The sequence below is a fragment of the Cibotium barometz genome, chromosome 55 (assembly GCF_041138505.1).
Source record: "Cibotium barometz isolate CiBa-2024 chromosome 55, ASM4113850v1, whole genome shotgun sequence".
NCBI classification, from domain to species: Eukaryota; Viridiplantae; Streptophyta; class Polypodiopsida; order Cyatheales; family Cibotiaceae; genus Cibotium; species Cibotium barometz.
The window spans coordinates 38756068-38776414 of record NC_141100.1 but is presented as its reverse complement, the minus strand read 5'-3'; the positions used below and the strand labels follow the sequence as shown (position 1 = coordinate 38776414).

The window sequence follows — 20347 nt, the reverse complement described above, 5'->3', positions numbered from 1 at the left end:
GAGAGGCTCGGAACTTGGAAGTTGGAAGCTAGAAGAAGCTTGAAAGCTTGAAAGTTGTGTGCTTGTAGCCTTGTAGAGGCTTGTTCTTATATAGATAGGCAAGCCTCAAAGGCAAGAGAGAGAGAGAGAGGGCCAAGCCTCAAAGGCTCAAGGGCCAAGGCCCAAGCAAGTGGCGACTGCAACGGTTGGAAACGGCAAATGCAACGGCTATAAACGATGGGCGCAACGGCAGAAAAACGCGCAAACGGCTCCCTGCCGTCCCCTCACAGAACCGTCCCCCACGGGCGTCCTCGTTCCTGAGGCGTCCCCGTCCCCATCCCCTGTGAGTGACGCTTCTTAGGGGACGTCCGTCCGTCCCCTGCCGTTCCCGTCGTCGGTCCGTCCTGTTTCTGTGTCCCTCCGTTCCAAGCACTCGTCCCTTCCGCCCCCTGTGACTATGTCTCGGGGTCCTGAATGAGGCTGTCCGGAATCTTTGAGCTCACATGCCTGTCATGCCTCCAGGGGTCCTCTAAGGATAAAATAACTAGGGCGTGATCAGAAAAGGAAGTACCTGCCAAAATACCAATCATATCCCCTCGGCTGCAAGCCCACTCATCAACATAAAACCTGTCAAGTCTAGAGAGGTTGGGGCCGGTGCTCCTCCTATCCGATCTTGAGAAGCAAAGGTTCCTTGAGAAGCGACATTGCCTTTGGGATTGCCCGAAGGCTCAGCAGATTTGGCAGCGGATTCTCCGCATCTTCGCTATGGACAGGGCGTCGACCTAGATCATCACACCCAAACTCTGGAAGATGCCAAGAGTCCTGTCCCCTAACTACAAGAATCATCTCCTCCCAGGTTGAGTACTTTGCTCCTGAAACTATGGCCGTGCCACCTCCAAGCCTGTTCTCTGCTGTCTCAATCATGTTAAAGTCACCACCCAAGCACCAAAAGTCAGCCTGAGGGAGGGCCTGCCATACTGAGCTCCAGAAGAGGGCTCTACCTGCAGCAATGTTCGGAGCATAGATGTTGAGGAAGCCAACGCTATCCTCTCCAATAGTAATGGTAATCCATTGTGCCCGCCCCGGGACAATGACTCCTGAGCCAGTCACTGCCGACAACAGCTGCTCATTGATAGAAATACACACCCCTCCTTGCGTCCTTGAGGGGCCGAAGGATGGGGACCAAAAAGTATGACTCCTACCTCAAAGAATCTTCCCAGCATCTGCGGGTGCCCTCCTCTAAGAGATGATGCTCCTGGAGGAAAAGAATGTCTATGGGTCCCCCCACTATGGCCCTCTGAAGTGCACCTCGTAGGACGCCACATCTTTGAAAGCACTAAGGCCCCCCTAAACCCTAAATGTCCATGAAACAATCCGCATATAAATCTCGGTGTGATGCGGCACTAGCGGAACTGCCCTCCACTCGAAGAGTCTTGGGCGAGGGTTTAGACGGGGAATAATCACAATCTGTGCGGGGGCGAAGGCGCGCAAGGTGGGCACTAATCCTGTCCTCCATGTGACGCCACTTTGTACGAGCACGCGCATATGCATGCTTCGGACTCCATCGATCACAGTAAAGGTATCTGTAAGAGGGGGGAAGAGGTACCGCAATAGAGGTATGCATGAACACAAAGAGCGTCACCTCTAGACTGGAGACTACCATCTCTTCGTCTTGGCCTCGATGGCCTGAACCTCCAAGCTCCATCCTAGCCAGAGGCCAAAAATGGGTGAGAATGTCGGTGATGCGGAGATCGTGGAGATGGTGGGAGAGCTCAACTGCCAGACCCTGAATGGCAGCTGCCAGTTAATCAGGATCCCACTCTGTCATCGCGTCATTATTTGGCGTAGAGGGCCTGGTGAAAAACCACACATACCCGAACAGGGGCTATTGTCTCCTCAAACATGTCAGTCCCTTCTGTCGGTAGACACCGGAAGAAATTGTAGTCCACGGGATGTCCCAGGATCCTAGGGGCCCCACTTGGGGACTTTGGCGAGAGAGCCCTCACCGGGGAGACAATGATGGTCATCTCTACCGGATCAGAGAACCGGTGAATCAATTGATGGATTGATCCCGCCGCCTGCCTCCGCACCGGGTCAGGGGTTGTTGGGGGGGGGGGGGATGTTAAAGAGGGGCGGAGTGTGCTATGACGGGTAAAGTCGGTGACAAGACTGGGGGAGGAGGTCGGGGAGGCGGCGGCGAGAGGGCGGAGGGGCTGAGAGGTCGGGGAGGGTTGCTGCTAAGGGGGATCCATCGGGTTGGGGGGAGGGGCTCGCTAGGGGTGTTGAGAGGCTGGCCGGCCTCTCAGAACATTGAGGGTCGTAGGGGGAATCTCGACGAGGAATCGGCCGCCATATTGTGATTTCCTTAGTGATACCTTAGAGTGTCTTGTTCTAAGGTCAGAAGGCTCATTTACTAGAGTAACTGAGTGTAGGTCTAGTAGATACTTTCCTATGATTGAGGCATCACCTTTTAGGTGAGTTTGATGAGAAATCTAAGGGAGGTGGAGAGATTCATGGATCCTAGGCGCCTCCTTCTCCTAAGCCTATATAAACAGGGTATTCTACTCACATTAGAGAGCTAAGTAGAGAGCTAATGTAACATGCAATGGAGTTATGCGTAATGAAGGATCCTGTCACACAAAGTCTCACACCGCCTTCTTTATCTTGAGTTTTGTGAGTCTTTAGCAATCTGCTTTATCACTTCAAACTTTAAGAGAGAGAGAGAGAGAGAGAGAGAGAGAGAGAGAGAGAGAGAGAGAGAGAGAGAGAAAGCTGTATTAACGTCTACTAGAGGCCGAACTCGACCTATGAGAAAAATCAATGTACAACTGTCAATGTCTTCTGGATGTCCAAAAAAAAAAGAACTATGAAAGTACTGAGCTAGGGGGGGGGTGTGTGATGGATGGAGCACTACTGCTAGAGGCTCAGTATGCAACCTATATGCGTAGGGTATACAAGAATGCAATGCAGATCTGTCTAGCTCCAACCAGTACCATAATGGGGGTGTAATATGTGATACATAGGCGATGGCGAGGCAAAAATACCTCGGAGCATGATCTCCGGGTGTGAGTGTAAGTGAGCTAGCCGCTCCTGGATATGGTGCTGATGTCGAGCCCGTATCTCTGTGATCTCCCTCTGATGTAGTCTGGGAGTCTGGTAGCCTGGTGCTCTCGGTCTTCGTCTGGCTCGGAGGTCCGCAGCACGCTGAAGTGTAACCCCCTCCTGTGTCAGGGTAGGCACTAGGATAGATCTCTGGAAGAAATCAGTGAGCTAGAGCTGAGGCCCACCTCTCCCTGTGGTATGAGTCCGTAGCAGTGTCTCTCTGTGGCGTTGTGTCTCTAGCAAGAACTGGCCAAATCTGCGTTGGTCCACCTTATTGGGTCCCAAATTACCCACGGAAGGGCCCCCCTCCTATTGCTAGGAGTATTTGCTTTATTATCTTTGAAGAGAATGAATGAGGACTGACTTTGGAGTGTAGATAAGCCAAACGCAAGACCTCTGAAAGATCAAGAGTTGGGCTGAATTGTACACGGCTGTAGAAGCACCAATGATGACCGATCTCAAGCCTATGCACTCTTCCAATGGAATGTAGGAAGGCTGCAAATCTGAGGCTGAGAGAAGGGGCTGATTGGGACTGTTCTAGGCAGTGTGTTTATGCTGAAAATGAATGAATGAATGCATTTTAATATCATCCAATATTTTTACCATATTTTATAGCATTTATTCGGCATTTTTACCATATTATTACCAACATTATCCATTTATGCAAGTCATTTTGCAGTCGGCCAGCTTTCAGCCAGCCGACCAGCACATGAGGAGCATATAAATAGCTCAACCTTGCATCATTCATCTCATCTCATAATCATTGGAGTCAAACGTTTCCCTTCAGCACAAGGAGCATCAATGCATGTAGCATTCAGCCCTACATCATTAAAACACAGCATCCACAGCATTCAGCCAGTAGAAGCACTTCATTACCTTGCGTTTTCAACATACATACAGTTTTCAGCATCCATACATATCATCGTTTTCTTACAGCCCTATTGAAGGCTTCTGCAATGGTCTAGGTGGTCTATGTGCATATGAGATGAATGATATGCAATATGCAACCATGATCTGATGCAAACCCTAAGTCTTCTACTGACTCTATATGCATGAATGATTCTCTCCAAGTGGGTTAAGGGACTTGATTGACTGACTTACTCTCTAAGACTGAGGAATGACCTACGTAGCTCATACGTGACATATCTTGGACGAAGGATTACAATGGGGTCACGGCGTATGACAATTATCAAATCCTAAAGGGTTCTATTGCTGTACAGTGTTGGACTGATGATGATCCATCTTGTCACCATGCACTACAGTGTAGAGTGCATGTGAGATTCCCTCTCTCCTGCTTAGCGTGGCGGCAGATTCATGGCTTCCAAGTAGTCCGCCAACAACTGGGGGTACTCTTGAAAGAACTCTTCGTCTAGTCAAACTGCTTCGTGGGTACCTCGATCTCGGAACTTCGTATAGAACTGACGGAGTCTTCGACCGGAACCATGCTTCCAACTATGAAGAAGGATCTGCTCAAGCTCAATGACTTTTGATTTGTCTACCATGTCTAGGTGCTATTCGTCTGAAACATCAAACACTTCTGGTTCAACATATAGTTTTAGCCAAGAAACATGGAAAACATCATGCATCGTCCAATTGTTAGGCAACTTCAATTTCATGGAGACATCACTTAACTTTTTAACTATAGGAAAGGGTCCAAAACTACGAAAAGAAACCTTGGGTTAAAGTTTTCCCACTGTTTCAATCTTTGTTTCGTGATATGCAAATAGATCCTATTCCCTTCCTTGAAGTGGACATCTCATCTAGACTTATTTGCCTGTCTGTGAACTAAATAATGGCCAGGCTTAGAATTGAGGGCCAAATTGTATTGAGTATCAAACTCTGCGGAATTGACATGCGGATTGGTCATGCTATCCAAGTCATTTCTAGAGATTTTGAGAATGGTAGACTCTTGAATGGTCTGGATGTTGCGGGTCTTTCTACTAAGAGCATCAGCCACTAGATAATACTTACCAGAGATGTACTTGTTCAGGCCTCCAAATTGGTTGAAGAGCTAACTCCATCTGGTGTGCCGATCACTGGGCACTTGGCATCGTCGGGAGTCACTTAAGTGCTTGGTGGTTTGTGTTGACTGTGAAAACGTGTACATAAAAAACATGCATTAAATGTTTGAGCGCTGATTGCTGTTGTAGCTTGCCCTTGAAAGTCTTGGAAAGACCATAGGGAAACTTGCTAGAAGGTGTTGCCCAGGGACCAAATCGATATGATGATCCTTAAGACGAGAAGGTGGGATACGGGGTGGAAGATCATCCTTAAGCAAAATGTCTGAATGAGAAAGGAGATCTGCCAACTGAGATACTGAAGAAGAAGAAGATGAGATAGCTGTTATCGATGAGATAGCTGTTTGAACACGAACATAAATCAATGCTTCTTCCGCTCCCTTGAGGATAGCTCATTGGGCCTGGAGATGAGAAATCAGAGGAATGCCAAGAATGCTCCTATCCCCACGAATCATGACGGGCTCAGGAAAACCTTTAGAGATAATAAAAGTGTCCTGTTCCCAATTGGGAATGGGTTCATACTAACGAAACCGTTGGATTCCTAACATTATGTCACATCCCAAAAGAGGAGAGGCAATGAAATCTTGTTGGAATGAGGCCTTTTGAACTTGAAAAGGAAATTGTTGTGCCTTTTGAGAAATGTGGGTGCGGAGACTAGGTGTAAAACCATCCACCTCCAAATGATAGGGCACTAAGGTACATCTCATCTCGATAGCCAACTGGGGAGAGATGGCGTCCTCAGAACTATCCATGTCAAAAAGGACTATGAACTAGCGGCCCTTGGCAGAGCCATAAGCTCGGATCAGGCTTTTTTGTGTGGTTGTAGCCTCACCCTCTTGCTTAGCATCAAGCACCATGGATGGCATGGGATGCATAGAAGGTAAGATCTGAACAGCATTGGTAGTAGCAGGCGGGTCTGGAGGAGTGGGAGAGACTGCGGCAATTGTGGCGGAAGGCTCTTTGGAGGTTTGCTCCGCTTGTCATTTCTGACAATCCTTCTTACCATGCCCAATGGTACGAGAGTAAAAACATTGTTGATTGATACTTCCTTTGCTTCTCTGGAGGAAGATAGTCTCCAGTGATCCCTGCTTTAGCCTTTTCCTTAGGGGTTTTCTAAGGCTTGGATTTCTTACCCCATGAACTAGAGCTAGAATTGTTGTATGTCTTAGTGTCTTTAGAAGATGAATTACCCTTCCACGTTTGGGGTTTGGTACTAGACTGCGGTTGTTTAGGCTTGTCCCCGTTCATTCTCATTTCTTCATTTTGAGCGAGATTCAAAGTCCGGTCATATGTGCTGGGTTCAAAGTTACGAACTGTGAACCGGATGTTAGGATCTAATCCATGAATGAATTGACCCATCTTGGCCTGTTGAGATAACCCTAACTGTTGTGCTAAAGTTATAACCTTACCGGAAAACTGAAGCACGGGTGACCCGTTCTGTCCAAGTCCATAGAACTCATTTGCTAGGTTGGTCAAATATTGGGGAGGGAGAAATTTGGTCTTGAGGTCATGGACAAAGGTATCCCAACGAAAAGGTGTGACATTGAGGATCTGTTCGCTTTGCCAATGGAAAATAAGCATTAAATTGATGAATAAATTGATTGACAGCTAAATGATCACACTTACCGTCATACTTACTAAAATGCGATTGAGTTCGGATGACGGTTGTCGATGTCGTGGGATTCTGGCTGGTGGCACCTATGGATGGGGAAACTGAAGAGAGGTGTTGATACTTCAGATGTATGGCCTCCTTTTCTCGTTGGTGTTCGAGTAACATACTAACATGTGCTCTCAATCGAGCTGTCATTGGTGCTCTTGAGCGGTGAGTTCAACCTGATGCCGGTCTTCGTCAATCCTGCGTTGGGCTTCCTCATAGTCCCGTTTGTCTGCTTTTTCTTCCCGCCGTCTGGCTTCATTCTCTCGTCTTTGTTGTTCCATCTGAAAGAAGAGGGTGACGAAGTCGGGGGTAACTGGAGGAGTGGGTTTTGCTGCTGTTGCCTCCAAGAGTTGGAGACGCTCCATAAGAAGCTGGTTCTGAGCTCAAGAAGGTTGTTCTGAGCTCGGAGTAGAACTATGGTATCTGTAGTAGGAAGAAGAGCAAGGTCTCCCTCGGGGGAGACGTCTTCTTGCTGATGTGTACTCTCCTCTGTAGACATTTTATTGAAATCGGTGGTTGTGTCGGAGTGAAGTATGACCATCCAAGGATGCTCTGAGGCTAGGATGCGGTGTGTGTGGACTAGCTAAATCTGATACCAATGTAACATGCAACGGAATTATGCGTACTGAAGGATCCTGTCACACAAAGTCTTACACCGCCTTCTTTATCTTGAGTTTCACGAGTCTAGCAATCCACTTTATCACTTCAAACTTTAAGAGAGAGAGAGAGAGAGAGAGAGATTTGTATACCTTATTGGGTCCCAAATTACCCACTCAAGGGCCCCCTCCTATTGCTTGGAGTATTTGCTTTATTATCTTTGAAGAGAATGAATGAGGACTGACTTTGGATTGTAGATAAGCCAAACGCAAGACCTCTGAAAGACCAAGAGTCGGGCGTACACGGCTGTAGAAGCACCAACGATGACCGGTCTCAAGCCTATGCACTTTTCCAATGGAATGTAGGAAGGCTGCAAATCTGAGGCTGAGAGAAGGGGCTGATTGGGACTGTTCTAGGCATTGTGTATATGCTGAAAATGAATGAATGTATGCATTTTACCTTCACCAATAGGGCTGTAGCAGAACGATGATATGTATGGATGCTGAAAACTGTATGTATGTTGAAAACGCAAGGTATTGAAGTGCTTCTACTGGCTGAATGCTGTTGATGCTGTGTTTTGATGATGTAGGGCTGAATGCTTCATGTGTTGATGCTCCTTGTGCTGAAGGGAAACGCTTGCTCCAATGATTATGAGATGAGCGAATGATGGAAGGTTGAGCTATTTATATGCTCCTCGAGTGCTGGTCAGCTGGCGGAAAGCTGGCCGACTGCAACACGACTTGCATAAATGGATAATGTTGGATGATATTCAAGGTTACTGCAATGGTCTAGGTGGTCTATGTGCATATGAGATGACCGATATGCAATATGCAACCATGATCTGATGCAAACCTTAAGGCTTCTACTAACTCTATATGCATGAATGATTCTCTCCAAGTGGATTAAGAGACTTGACTGACTGCCTGACTTTCTAAGGCTGAGGAATGACCTACGTAGCTCGTGCCTTGAAAGGACTGGGTATATAAGGCATCTTTCCTCATTGTTGTGACTCATTCAGTCTAGCAAGGACTGGGTCTTAGATTAGCAATAGATTAGGTGTTTTACCACCTTTTTGGGGAGAAGCCATGGGCTAGCCAAGATGTACCTTTTTGTAGCATAGAATATATTGAATACTCAGCTCTCTCTCTATCTCTTCTCTCTCTTCTGTATCTGTTTTGCATCAGCATGTTCCAAGATGGTGTTTAGGGCTGAAAGAAGACTCCTAGAGCTTCCGCATCTACGAAGTTTGGGGACCAAGAATGCTAGCTTGAACAAGCTGGAAAACTGGGGGGGACCACCCCGTCTTTATTACAACCGTAGTTTGAAAAAACTTGTGAGGATGAACTTTAGAAAGAGTTGTAGAAGCCCTTCGTCTTTAGCACGAAGAAGTGGAGGCGGCCAAACGTTCGTGGATGAAGGAAATTAGTGATTGTAAGCCGAGAAGAAAGCTTGGGAGGACTGCTTTGTCATGTTGAGTGATAGTTTGGGAGAGTACTGTTGTACCTTATTTTCTTGTACATAAATATACAATAGTTTAGGTAGTGTGTTTTGCCCATGTATCTCTCTATTCCATTGTGCTATCTCTGTTATTCACATGCACATTAGGCTTTGATTTAGAGTTATAGTCTTTGCAAAAACACAATTTTTAGTTTATAACAGTTAGATTTTGAACCAAGGGTATACCATAAATGGTAAGCTCACCACCAAGCTTGATCGATGGGATACGTGAACACCATACAATCGGGCACCATTGCTAGTTTAGCTTGAGTGCTTAGGATTAGCTTAGGGCACCTACAAGTGTTTTCTTCTTTGGCACGTGTGCGCGTTGATTGCTTGGATAGGGTAAAGGCTTAAAGTCCGGAGTGAACAAGGTTGGGTTTGGGAAAAGATTTCATTTGGGTTCTCTCACTATCACTAGCTACTCATCACGGATGCAAAAGACTAATGACGACGATTTCTTGTATGGGGAGCAATTTGCTATCCACATGCATGAGCACGGCTCGTTACCTTGAGACTATTTGTGTCGACAATATGTCCATGGTACCTTCCATTCCAAATTTGGTGTCCACCGTGGCTCATGTATCTGGGCAAGTGGTGGACGTTTCTGAGGACCAAGTGGTGCAAGCATCTCACACTGGGGTGGAGTTGTTTGCTTCCCTGGGAGCACGTGGAGCAAAAAGACGAGCGCCACTCTTGATCCAACCAAATCGTCATTTGGTATGTGCCTCCCTCCGGTTGGGTGTTTCCGGTGTGTTTTGGTGGACTGTTTTGCTGCTGTCCAGCCTCTTTCTCTCTCAGAATTGAGAGGGGGCTAATTGGATCCTTGTGCTTCGCTTCGTTGGAAAGTGCTTGAGAGGAGTCTTGTGGAGTGCTGAGATTTATGTTTGGTGTACTCTGTTGCTTTGGATATGGCTCCCCCCTCGTATTAACAAGGAGGACAAGTTGGACGGAACCAACTATGCCCATTGGAAGCTGAATATGCGGATCTGGTTCATCCATAAGGGTTTGTGGGAGATTGTTCAAGGAAGTGAGAAGAAGCTCGAGTGTCCTCAGAACTCGAGGCGTTGTACCCAGGTTCAAGAGGACGAATTCCTTGCGGAATTACAAGACTACGAGTAGGAGGATCGTGATTCGAAGGCGCACTCAGTGCTTGTGCGGACCATTACGAAGGAGGTCATATCGGCCGTGCAAACTCTTACCAGTGCACATCAAGTTTGGTCTAAATTGGAGGATCTCTATGCTCAAGATTCATCGATGCGGGCAGTTACTTTGCAAGGGCAACTATTTCCTATTGGTAGTTCTACTATGCAGTGAAGGCCAAGGTTATCCATGACCAGTTACTAGCAATGGGTGCTGCCTTGCCCTCTACTCAATTGACTGCACTTATCCTCACCAAGCTTCCCCCGAAGAATGATGTGGTTTCTCGGGCTTTGAGGTGCCAAGTCACAACCACTCAACTGGATTTTGATGACCTCAGCTCCCTTCTCTTGGAGGAAGAGTCCGTCCTCATTTCTTAGGGTAAGATCGAGGTGTCTCTTAATAGTTCAGATCATGCATTTGCTTCAGAACAGAAGAAAGGTCGGAGTCGGTGCTTCTCGTGTGGAAAGAGAGGACATTTGTCTAAGGATTGTTTGTCCAAGAAGGACAAGACCAAGGGCAAGTCTTCATCTCAGAAGAAGGGCAAAGACACAAGACAGTGATACAAATACTGCTAGTGACTCATCTAGGGCTCCCAGGGCACTTCCGGCTCGGGAGGACCAAGACGGTGTTCTTCTCTAGTATACAGATAGTTTTCCCCATGGGCTTTCAGCCAGAGGAGGCTTTTGGGCAGGAGAGGGGGCTATTAGCAGCTCCATTTTCTAGTGCAAGGGAGCCGTGAGTCGGAGTTCCAAGCATTAAAAATCTGGCAGGACAAGGTCAACTTTGGTGTAGCATAGCAGTCCATTGTTCGGAGATAATGGGCGCGGTGTGTCCGATAGCTCATCATTCTCCTCTTGGAGTTCACTGCACACTAGTGTGGGAATTTGGAGCCAAGCAAATTTCTTTACTGTTCGTGGTGGCATTGTGTTTCAAGGAAACAGGTTGCCGGGTACTCTCTCCGAGGTGATTCCGGTATTTGCAGTACTAGAGGATCCATGGTTGCATCTTCATCAGCTTATCTTCTTCAAACTTTTGCACACTATGAGCTGCAAAGGGAGTGTTAGAATATTGTGCATCTCATGGTATTGGGGCTGTGCTTATTTATTGGGGTTTTATATATTTTTCTCCTTATTTGTGGGTCATGGAGCAGTCAGCGAGCTCCTTGCGTCACTATATAAAGTGCCTCCTCATTATCACTTGTAGCATCCAATCCTTGCACATTGTACTTCTCTCTTGCTAGCTATTTCCATTGTAAAAGCCTCATGCTATAATAAAGGTGATCTTATCAATAAGTGCTCTCTCTCCTTTGCTCTCTCTCTCTTTCCTTGTCTATGATTCCGCCTATGCATACTCCAACAATCGTGTCTCTGACACTCCCCCACTAGAACTATTTATCCTCCATGGCCTTGACGACTCTGTCTTTAGGAACCTCCTTGCCCTTCTGCTATTGGACTTCCTGCCAAGTCCTTGACTTGGAACTTTCTCGTGTCTCAAGGGTCGTAGCAGGATGAACAGCGTCCGAGAGATCATGGGGCACGCCCCCACTAGAACTGTTGTTTTCCTCCATGGCCTTAACAATTTCGTCTTTAGGAATCTCCTTGCCCTTCTACTATTGGACTTCAGTTGAGTCCATAACTTGGAACTTTCCCATGTCTCAAGGGCCGTAGCAAGATAAGCCGCATATGAGAGATTATGGGGCTTATGTGCACAAATATCTACGTGCAACAGTTTCAAACCATCCACAAAACACTCAACCTGCGCAGACCACCAGACAGTCCAAGAGCATGAGCAACAACTTCCAAAAACAGGATAGGTAGTCAATTACCTCCTCACCATGCCTTTGGGCAAAGCGCTTCCATTGCCGCTTTAACTCACAATGGTAATCCAAGGATATAAACTACTCCAAGACCATGTTGTGGCAATCCTCCCAACAAATCATGACATGGTGCCGAAGGTGGTGTTCCCACCACAAGAGAGCAACACCAAACAATGTCGTACGAACTAAATGAGTCTGAAACACATAGAGCCGCCTATTGTTGCCAACAAGGTAGCCATCTCACATGTCTAGTTGGTGAGGAATTCAACTTCCATCTTTTTGTTGACCTTGAGAGGCTTCCTTAAGAGGTATGGAGAAAGAACTCATCAACCTAGTAGTGCTTTGTCATCGTCGAGCCAATAAAGGCGAATAGGAACTACTAGAAGAATGTGGTAAAGAGGGGCTCCGTGAAGGAGACCGTCGGTGACACAAACGACATCTCCCTTGCCAACCAAGTAGGGTTGTCAGGGCTGCTTGTCAGGTTGCACCACACGTGAATAAGCCACCTCCAGAAGCTGTCCTGACTGTAAAAACAGCAGCTACTACACCAGCCACTTGGACTTGCACCTTGGCACCTTGTAGGAGTTGCACGGGGTAAGAGCACCTCCAAAAGAGAAAATGCTGATGTGAAGAGGTAGACGCAGCCAGCAAAGAAGAACACAGCCACGTTCTGAAGCTAGAAACACAGGAGGAGAGGGAATCAAAACACAGATGAGGGAAGCTGGGACCTAGTTATCTAATAGCATGTTGGAGTATGCATAGATGGAAGCATAAACAAGGAAAGAGAGAGAGAGCACTTGTTGACAAGATCACCTTTATTATAGCATGAGGCTTTTACAATGGCAATAGCCAGCAAGAAAGTAGTACAATGTAGGCCCACCAGTTATGACATAATTCTTGGAAGACCATTCATGTGCCAATTATTGATGATTTCACGATTGGGGTTATGATGTCACTTACCTCCGTTAAGAGGGAAATACCGTTAAGGTGAACCTGAAATACCATACGTACCAAGAAGTCAGCAAAACACCTATCGTATATCTGACTTGGGGTCAAATACGATAGCTCACTTGAAATTAATATATATGTACCACTTCAGTGGATAAAGTGACAAAAGATGCAAGTCGGATGATGAAGCTTCCATAGCTTTATATTACTAGACCCTGAAGAGGAGGGAAACTAGATGCATGTGCTAGCCACGACAATGGATGTATTCCCGACACCCATGGGAACAGATTTTTGTGATGAGAATGGTAGGGACATAATTCCAATTAGGACTGTGACCCTAGTGCTTCAAAAAATAGGGACACCACTACAAGTGATAATGAGGAGGCCCTTTATATAGTGATGCAGGGAGCTGGCCGACTGCTTCATGACCCACAAATAAAGAGAAAAATATATAAAACCCGAATAAATAAGCACAGCTCCAATACACTGAGATGCACAATATTCTAACAACGATTCTCTTAGGAGGAGTTCTGAGCCAAGTGGCTGGCTGGGGAATGTTTCAACTGTGACTCCATCAAGTACATCGGAAGGATTGTCCGTGGGCATTGAAGTAGTCATAGGAGTAGGCTACTTCAGAACCAAAGGATGATTGTGGAGGAGGCGCATTTGCAACTGTATGAGCTCTTTTCATTTTTCAAGTTAGTTGCACACCAATAGTGCAGAATTGCATTAGGACATGGCCACAAGAAGAGGAAGTTTCCATCCCATTAACTGAGGGAGAGTCTTCATAGTTGTTGCTTGCATGGGGTGAGTTCAATGGCGGTTGCTTCGATTTTTGGGCGAGCGCAGGAGGACTCTTCTTAGCTACCGATTGCATTGGGTGGGGCACCTTCAGTTTTTGTTGTCATGGCAGCACCATACGAGGTGTTACATACCTAGTGCTAACCCCTGGGGTTAGGGACTAATGCAGCAAGGTTAGGGAGCCTTGGGATTAGGAAAAGTAAGTAGATTTATGTGGCTAAGGTTCAGATTTAGTATATCCAATGTTATTGCCTATTTATGACTGGATTGTTATTTATAGCAACAATAAGCATTATATAAGTGAGTCTTGGTTATTATTGATTCATTTTGTTCTGGACCTAGACCAAGAGGCTTACTGTTGCCATGGACGTGGCGAATCATGGGGAATCTTGCCGAGGGCCCTTGTGGGCAGGCACTGGTGGTATGGGACGCCAAGGCTGACTAGCACAGACTCATGGGAGTGGAACCTTAGTCCTTGGCTCACGGGAGGTTTGCGGATGCGAACCTACGGTTGGGTAGTGAGCTTGCTTGCATCCGTTTTATTTGGTTTCTCTAATCTTGTTTATGCCTGTGTATTAGGTGATCCTTGGGAGGAGTCCCTAATAGTTGGTATCAAAGCAATCCTAATCGTAGAGGCGGAAAAAACAAGGTTTGTGTGTCGTCATGCTTTTCTCAAGGTTGCCTAAGCCAGGTATATCTCGGTCACCATATTTGCATTTTGAAGTTGCAAGAAGTAGGTGCTTTTTTAGACTCGCAGGGTAAGGTTCATGTGAATTTGGAGAGAAGGGGAGAACGGGGAGATTTGTAAGCATGTGTGCAGGTGGAATTGTCTGAGGAATTTTTTTTTCTTCCGGAAACAAGATCCTTCCATTAGTTAACAATAAACACCCTCACAGGCTAGATACAAACTCGCCTCCATGTACGGAGCGAGGATCAAAGAACAAAATAAGGGGGACGTATGCACTTCTCCGGCTGGCTGCTGTATGAGGAGAATAACCACATAGGGATGGGGGAGGGAATAACCACATAGGTGGTCTGTAGTGGCAAGTGGGCTCACCACCACTACCTATGGGAAAGGACCAGGTTGCCAAAGCCTCAGGAAGGCATGTTCTTGATGCTTTTGCATACGGTCAGAACCACCTTTAAGCTTCCCCCATTGTTTGCGGAGGGTATGAATGATGTCGAGCTAGGTGCTTCTGATGGACTCCACAAGCGGAGTGTGGGTGCCTTCGATGGCTTCGTTGCATCGAGCTCTCCAGATGTGCCATGCAGCAATGCTGCTACAAATCTCCTATCTTTGGCTTGAACCAGGAGTCCAATGACGAGTAGATGGGGCTGGGACTGGGACTGTCGAGATGCGAAGGTCTGAAGGGCTAGCCCCCACCTTCCTCCTCATAAGCCATGAACAAGCTCGGCCTCAGTTGCACAAGCGACATAATAGTACGGGAAGAGGCCCTGTCCTTAGTGAAGATGCGGAGAATCTGTTGCCAAACCTGCTGAGCCTACGGGCAATCCCAAAGACAATGTCGCTGAGACTCATAGGGATGGCCACATCTTAGACATGCTGCTGGTCTACCGCCAATGGCCAACCACGTGCCAACTGCCAGACTCCTATGTGCCAGCAACCACAAAAAGAGGGTGATCTTTTGAGGTCGAAAATTGTCCTAGAGCCTCTTCTAGAAATCTGAGAGAGCACGGTGAGAGGCCTTGAGATTGCCAGTGTTGTTGCATGCGTGGAAGCCTTGCTGTACTAATCCACAACCCTAAGCCTGATTAAGAACATTGACGCTAAATAAGCATGAATTAAGATAGAGGAGATTGAAGAAGAGAGATTGGGTTTCAGGGTTTTCTTTATTCATATGGTACAAAAAGGTTACATAGATGCTTGTATATGACTTAGGCCTATGGTCAGCCCCATAGGGGTGAGCTTGACCCTTCGACATGACTTGTACTGATGCTTGAGATGAATGAATGATGAACTACTGAATTGATTATGGCATATGCTGATTTGTGACTTCTTCTTATATATGATGCTTGGGATGTAGTCGGCCAGCCATTGGAGGCTGTTTGCCTGCTGTGGACATGACCCAACAATAAATGCTGAATATTTGTTGCGCTTTGTATGCATGCTGGTCCATGACTGCCGCCTTGTCCCCACAATGCTTAGCGGCGTGCTGCTAGGCCGACAGGTTGTTGGCTGCCAGCCGACAACCCCTCATACCTTCCCACTGCTAATGACGTAGATGCTGTTGCTGATGATGATGAGATGATGGTGCTGATGCTGATGCTGATGCTGATGCTACTGCTTCTTATGGTACTGATGAGAATGCTTATCTGATGGTACTTAACTACTGGATTAGTCAGGGATTAAGATTGTTCATGCGAAAGATTAGCCATGGCACGGGACATTCCCTTCTGCTAAACTTGATGACGGGGTGGACACTTTGTCATCCTTCCTACTTGGACTGTGAGCGACTGACTTTGACTTATTGCTATTGACCTTGACTTCTACCTTATTGACTTTGACTTTAACTGGCTGATATTTTTGTCTTGAACACCTTCACTCCTGATCTCAACTTCCCAGTCTTGGTGAAGAATTGAGCATCTGTTCTACTGTTGTCCCCATGCGTGCTTTCCCTTACCCTTAACACATTGTCGGGTCACCTATCGGACTGATCATGCCTATTGCTAGGCCTTTGGAAATGATCTGAGAACTGAATGAGGTACTGGGTATGCGTACCTACCCTTAGGGAATGCTTCCCCTGGCTTCGCCTATTTGTAGACCACTCCATCTACTACCTTGTTGGATCCTTTTTGCTGGAATTGTGCACCTTCCTTGGGAGAATGTTTAGTGGGCTGAGCTTGAATGCTTTAATACCAATGTTGCATGCGCGGAAGCCTTGCTGTATTGATCCACAGTCCTAAGCCTGGTTAAGAACATTGATGCGAAATAAGCATGAATTAAGACAGAGGAGAGAGAAGAAGAGAGAGATTGGGTGTCAGGGTTTTCTTTATTCATATGGTACAAAAAGGTTACATAGATGCTTGTACATGACTTAGGCCTATGGTCAGCCCCATAGGGGTGACCTTGGCCCTTCTACATGACTTATACTGATGCTTGAGATGAATGAATGATGAACTATTGAATTGATGATGGCATATGCTGATTTGTGACTTCTTCTTATATATGATGCTTGGGATGTAGTCGGCCAGCCCACTGGAGGTTGTCTGCCTACTGTGGACAGACCCAACAATAAATGCTGAATATTTGTTGCGCTTTGTATGCCTGCTGGTCCACGACTGCTGCCTTGTCCCCACAATGCTTAGCCGCTTGCTACCTGAGGGACTACTACTAGGCCGGCAAGTTGTTGGCTGCCAGTCGACAACCCCTCATGCCTTCCCACTACTGATGATGTAGATGATGGTGTTGATGATGATGAGATGATGGTGCTATGTTGGGTGGTGAATATTTGAGTAGAAGAGCAAAGGCCTGGTGATATTCCTCGATGGTTTTGCTCCCTTGCTTTAGCTCTAAGAATTCGTTCATTTTGATTTCCAAAAATCCAGGGGGACAAAATCTCTTTCTCAAATAGGTTTTTAGGTCGTTCCAGGACTGAGTATTTCTGTCCAGACGGTTGGTGTCACAGTGGTTCCTCCATGCTACACACACATACCATAAGTGCCAGGACACACACTTCAACCGGGCGCTAGCATGGATGGGAGACACACTACAACCATGTGAATACTGCCGCTCAAACACCTACTCATGGTAAACAATAATGTTAGTTGTTGCGACACATGCAAATAATCCTACGACAAACGCAAATAGTTAGGAGTACCAATCATGCACGCACTATCCATGCCGAATATGTGGAAATCACCCATGTACTGTAGGTAGTACAACGGTGTTACAAGCATCCCCGATCAACCATAAAGGTATGTAGCGAACAAATTCCCCGTAGCCTCGGCTTTTTGTAGTCAAGTAGTCACTTTTTCTTAAGCAGCATGCCCTTTTCTTGTACATTATCTGAGCTCTAGCTATAGCAAGTTGACGAACAACTCACTCCTTGCATTTACAATCGTCCTTTCTTTCTGGTTATTTGCTGACCAGTAATATGAACTGAATTTTTCATGAACTCTGTAAAATTACTAGCACAAGTGTTATTGGCCCCACCTGTTGATGTGCAGGTCTTGGGTTTGATCCCTGGCTGCAGTTAAAAAGCTGCAATAGTAGTTTTTTGCCATCCTTAATCATACAACTGGTAGAGTTGTTTCTTGACTCTTGAATCATGTGAGAACCAATATTTGATGTTATTGCTGGAGAATGGAGTGCTTGTTTGGAATAATTATGACATTATGTGTTGATGCAGCTCTATATAATGATGACAAAGTGATAGGAAGGAAAAATCCCATGCTTATAAAAGTAATCGAAGGTGGCAATTCAGTTCCAGACTTCATGAATGATGAAGCAATTTCAATCACCTTAAGGGATTTGGAGCGAGCAAATTCGACTTTAGAGGACTTTGTGAGTCTTTCAATGATAAATGCACCCTCTGATTTCTTGTGAAGGGGGCTTATATATATCTGCAGCTTGTAAGCTTTTTTTACTAGAGATTGTGATGCTACAGTGCAGGTCTTATTTCATGTTTCATGAAATGAATGTTCAAAACGCTTGTGATATATTCAAGCACTTACCAATCTTAGCATTTGTGGAAAGCTATATCTACCAGGTTCACATAATCTAAACCTTTCCTAAAAGAAAGAGTTTTTAATGAGCCTAAAAAGCTTAGAATCTTCGGTGAAGTAGTTGATTCAATGCTGTATGGTGAAAGATCAAGCTCATACACCCTTGCATAAATATAAATTTGTGAAGTTACTTTAAACAAAAAGATCTTTTTTTTTTCAGTATCATAAAAAATATAGCAAATCAAAACGTAGCAGAGAAAGTTAGAAAGTAGAAAAACAATCTGCATTGCCTCTGCTGACTAATCTGCCCCAGATCTGCATAAAAAAGGACGTGGGTGTGGGCTGTAGGTGAGACCGACTTGCTCTGGGTTTTCTTTCCATAGAAGAGAGGGTATGGGCTTTGTTAGACCAGGTGGAGGAAAGAGTCTTTATGCAATTTTTTATGACTGCTCCCCATAGCATTTGTGTATTTGCCAGGCCAAATCTGCTGAACCGTCAAGCTCCCAGCTCTATTGTTGCATCTTTATGAGAGTCATGACATGGATCATTTTAACGTATAGGGCACTGCTTTTTACTTCTTGCTTTTGCTCGCTTTTTCAGTGGTGCTTGATTGATGATTTGAGCAGAGGGGTATTTGTTTGGATAACGAAGTTGGATTTGCAGGCAATTTACAAGATTATGATGGGAAGGAAAGATAGTATCTTTTGGAGCATAGAGTTCTGCAAGCATTATTTATATCAACTGGAAGAGGACATATTTTCCAGAAGGGGACCATGTGTGTGTGTGTTTTTCTCTTTTGGCACCTTGGTTTTCTTTTTCATGTTGTCTTCACATCCAGTTTACTTGGTAACATTCTTCGGTCTCATAGAAACCCCTCTCTCTCTCTCTCTCTCTCTCTCTCTCTCTTTACACACACACACAATTGCATCCCTCTTCTTGGTCTTTAACTGGTGCAACATTGTAAACATTTTTTTCCTCAATGTTCTTTTATGATCGATGGAAGTGTGTAAATTTTGGAAATTTTGAGAGCAAATGTTTAATTGTGTTCTTAAAGCACCTTTTATTTTCAAGAGAATCCTTTTTCTACCTTTATTTAAGGAATCGAGAATCTCTATCGTGAAAGCCTTTATTATTTTATAAAATAGATTTAGAGTTTTGTTGCAAATCCCAAATATGCACCGCCAAGCACAATGAGCACAAATTGGCAACTGTGCTAGTGCTGCACAAACTTGTTGCAAGAAAATAGGAAAATAGGAAAAAGCCTTGATTTGCACTTAAAAATGTAATAAATCGACTTCTAGATTGTAGTTGTGTGTTGTAGAACCCTTGAATTTGAAAAGCCCCAAATTTTCCGGTCGCAAAATGCAAGATTTGAGTGCCAATTAGTGCGTGAGAGTGAGAGCAAACTCACATAACAAAAAAACCCCAAAATCTGATAACTGCTGCAAACCTTATTTTTTGGTTTTTCACCAAATTGATGATAAATCCCTAAAATTGAGTGTGCGTTGCAAGTACAATAGGTACAAATGCATGTACAACAGGTACAGATGAGTTGGCATGGAAGTACGAGTGTTTGTACGGACTGCATGACGCGACACTGGTACTGTATGGATGGTGACGCACAAGTGCACAGATGGCAGAGCAGGCGTATGGACAAGTACAAGCTGTACGATCTGTACGGATGGCAAAAAACTTGGGTGCTGCACAGGGCGCTAACGCTCGAGGTAGAATCAACGTGGAGCTCTTATACCAAATATTGGCACGCAGGTGTTAGGGTTAAAGTTTGGACAGCAATGGAAGCTCACACACACACAGAGGAAGCAAGCTGGAGAGAGCCAAGCGTGGGAGTACTTGCACATATGTTCACACACTAATGATAAGTGGTACAAATACTTGCATGTATATTCACACACTAATGATAAGTGGTACAAATGATAATAACAAACTTAGCTAGGTGTCCTTTAACACCAAATGTCGAGGGGGAAAACAGTGCCCCTGGATTTAGTGCATGTTCACATGTAGCACTACATATCAACATATGCCTTCAACTTCTGCAACTTTACCTCTTCGGGAAACTTTCCAAAACCTGCCATGATATGTTGT

At 45.5% G+C, this 20347-nt stretch overlaps 1 protein-coding gene across 5 annotated transcripts in view; it reads left to right on the top strand.

Moving 5' to 3' along the window:
* LOC147607732 (ATP synthase subunit B) overlaps window positions 1-20347 on the top strand; it is a 115196-nt gene that overhangs the window by 7095 nt on the left and 87754 nt on the right. For all 5 annotated transcript variants that reach the window (XM_086790257.1, XM_086790256.1, XM_086790255.1 and 2 more), the window contains exons 4-5: window positions 17929-18083; window positions 18187-18288. In XM_086790257.1, the coding sequence (XP_086646383.1) occupies window positions 17929-18083; window positions 18187-18288 (257 nt within the window). The remainder of the gene's footprint in view (window positions 1-17928; window positions 18084-18186; window positions 18289-20347) is intronic.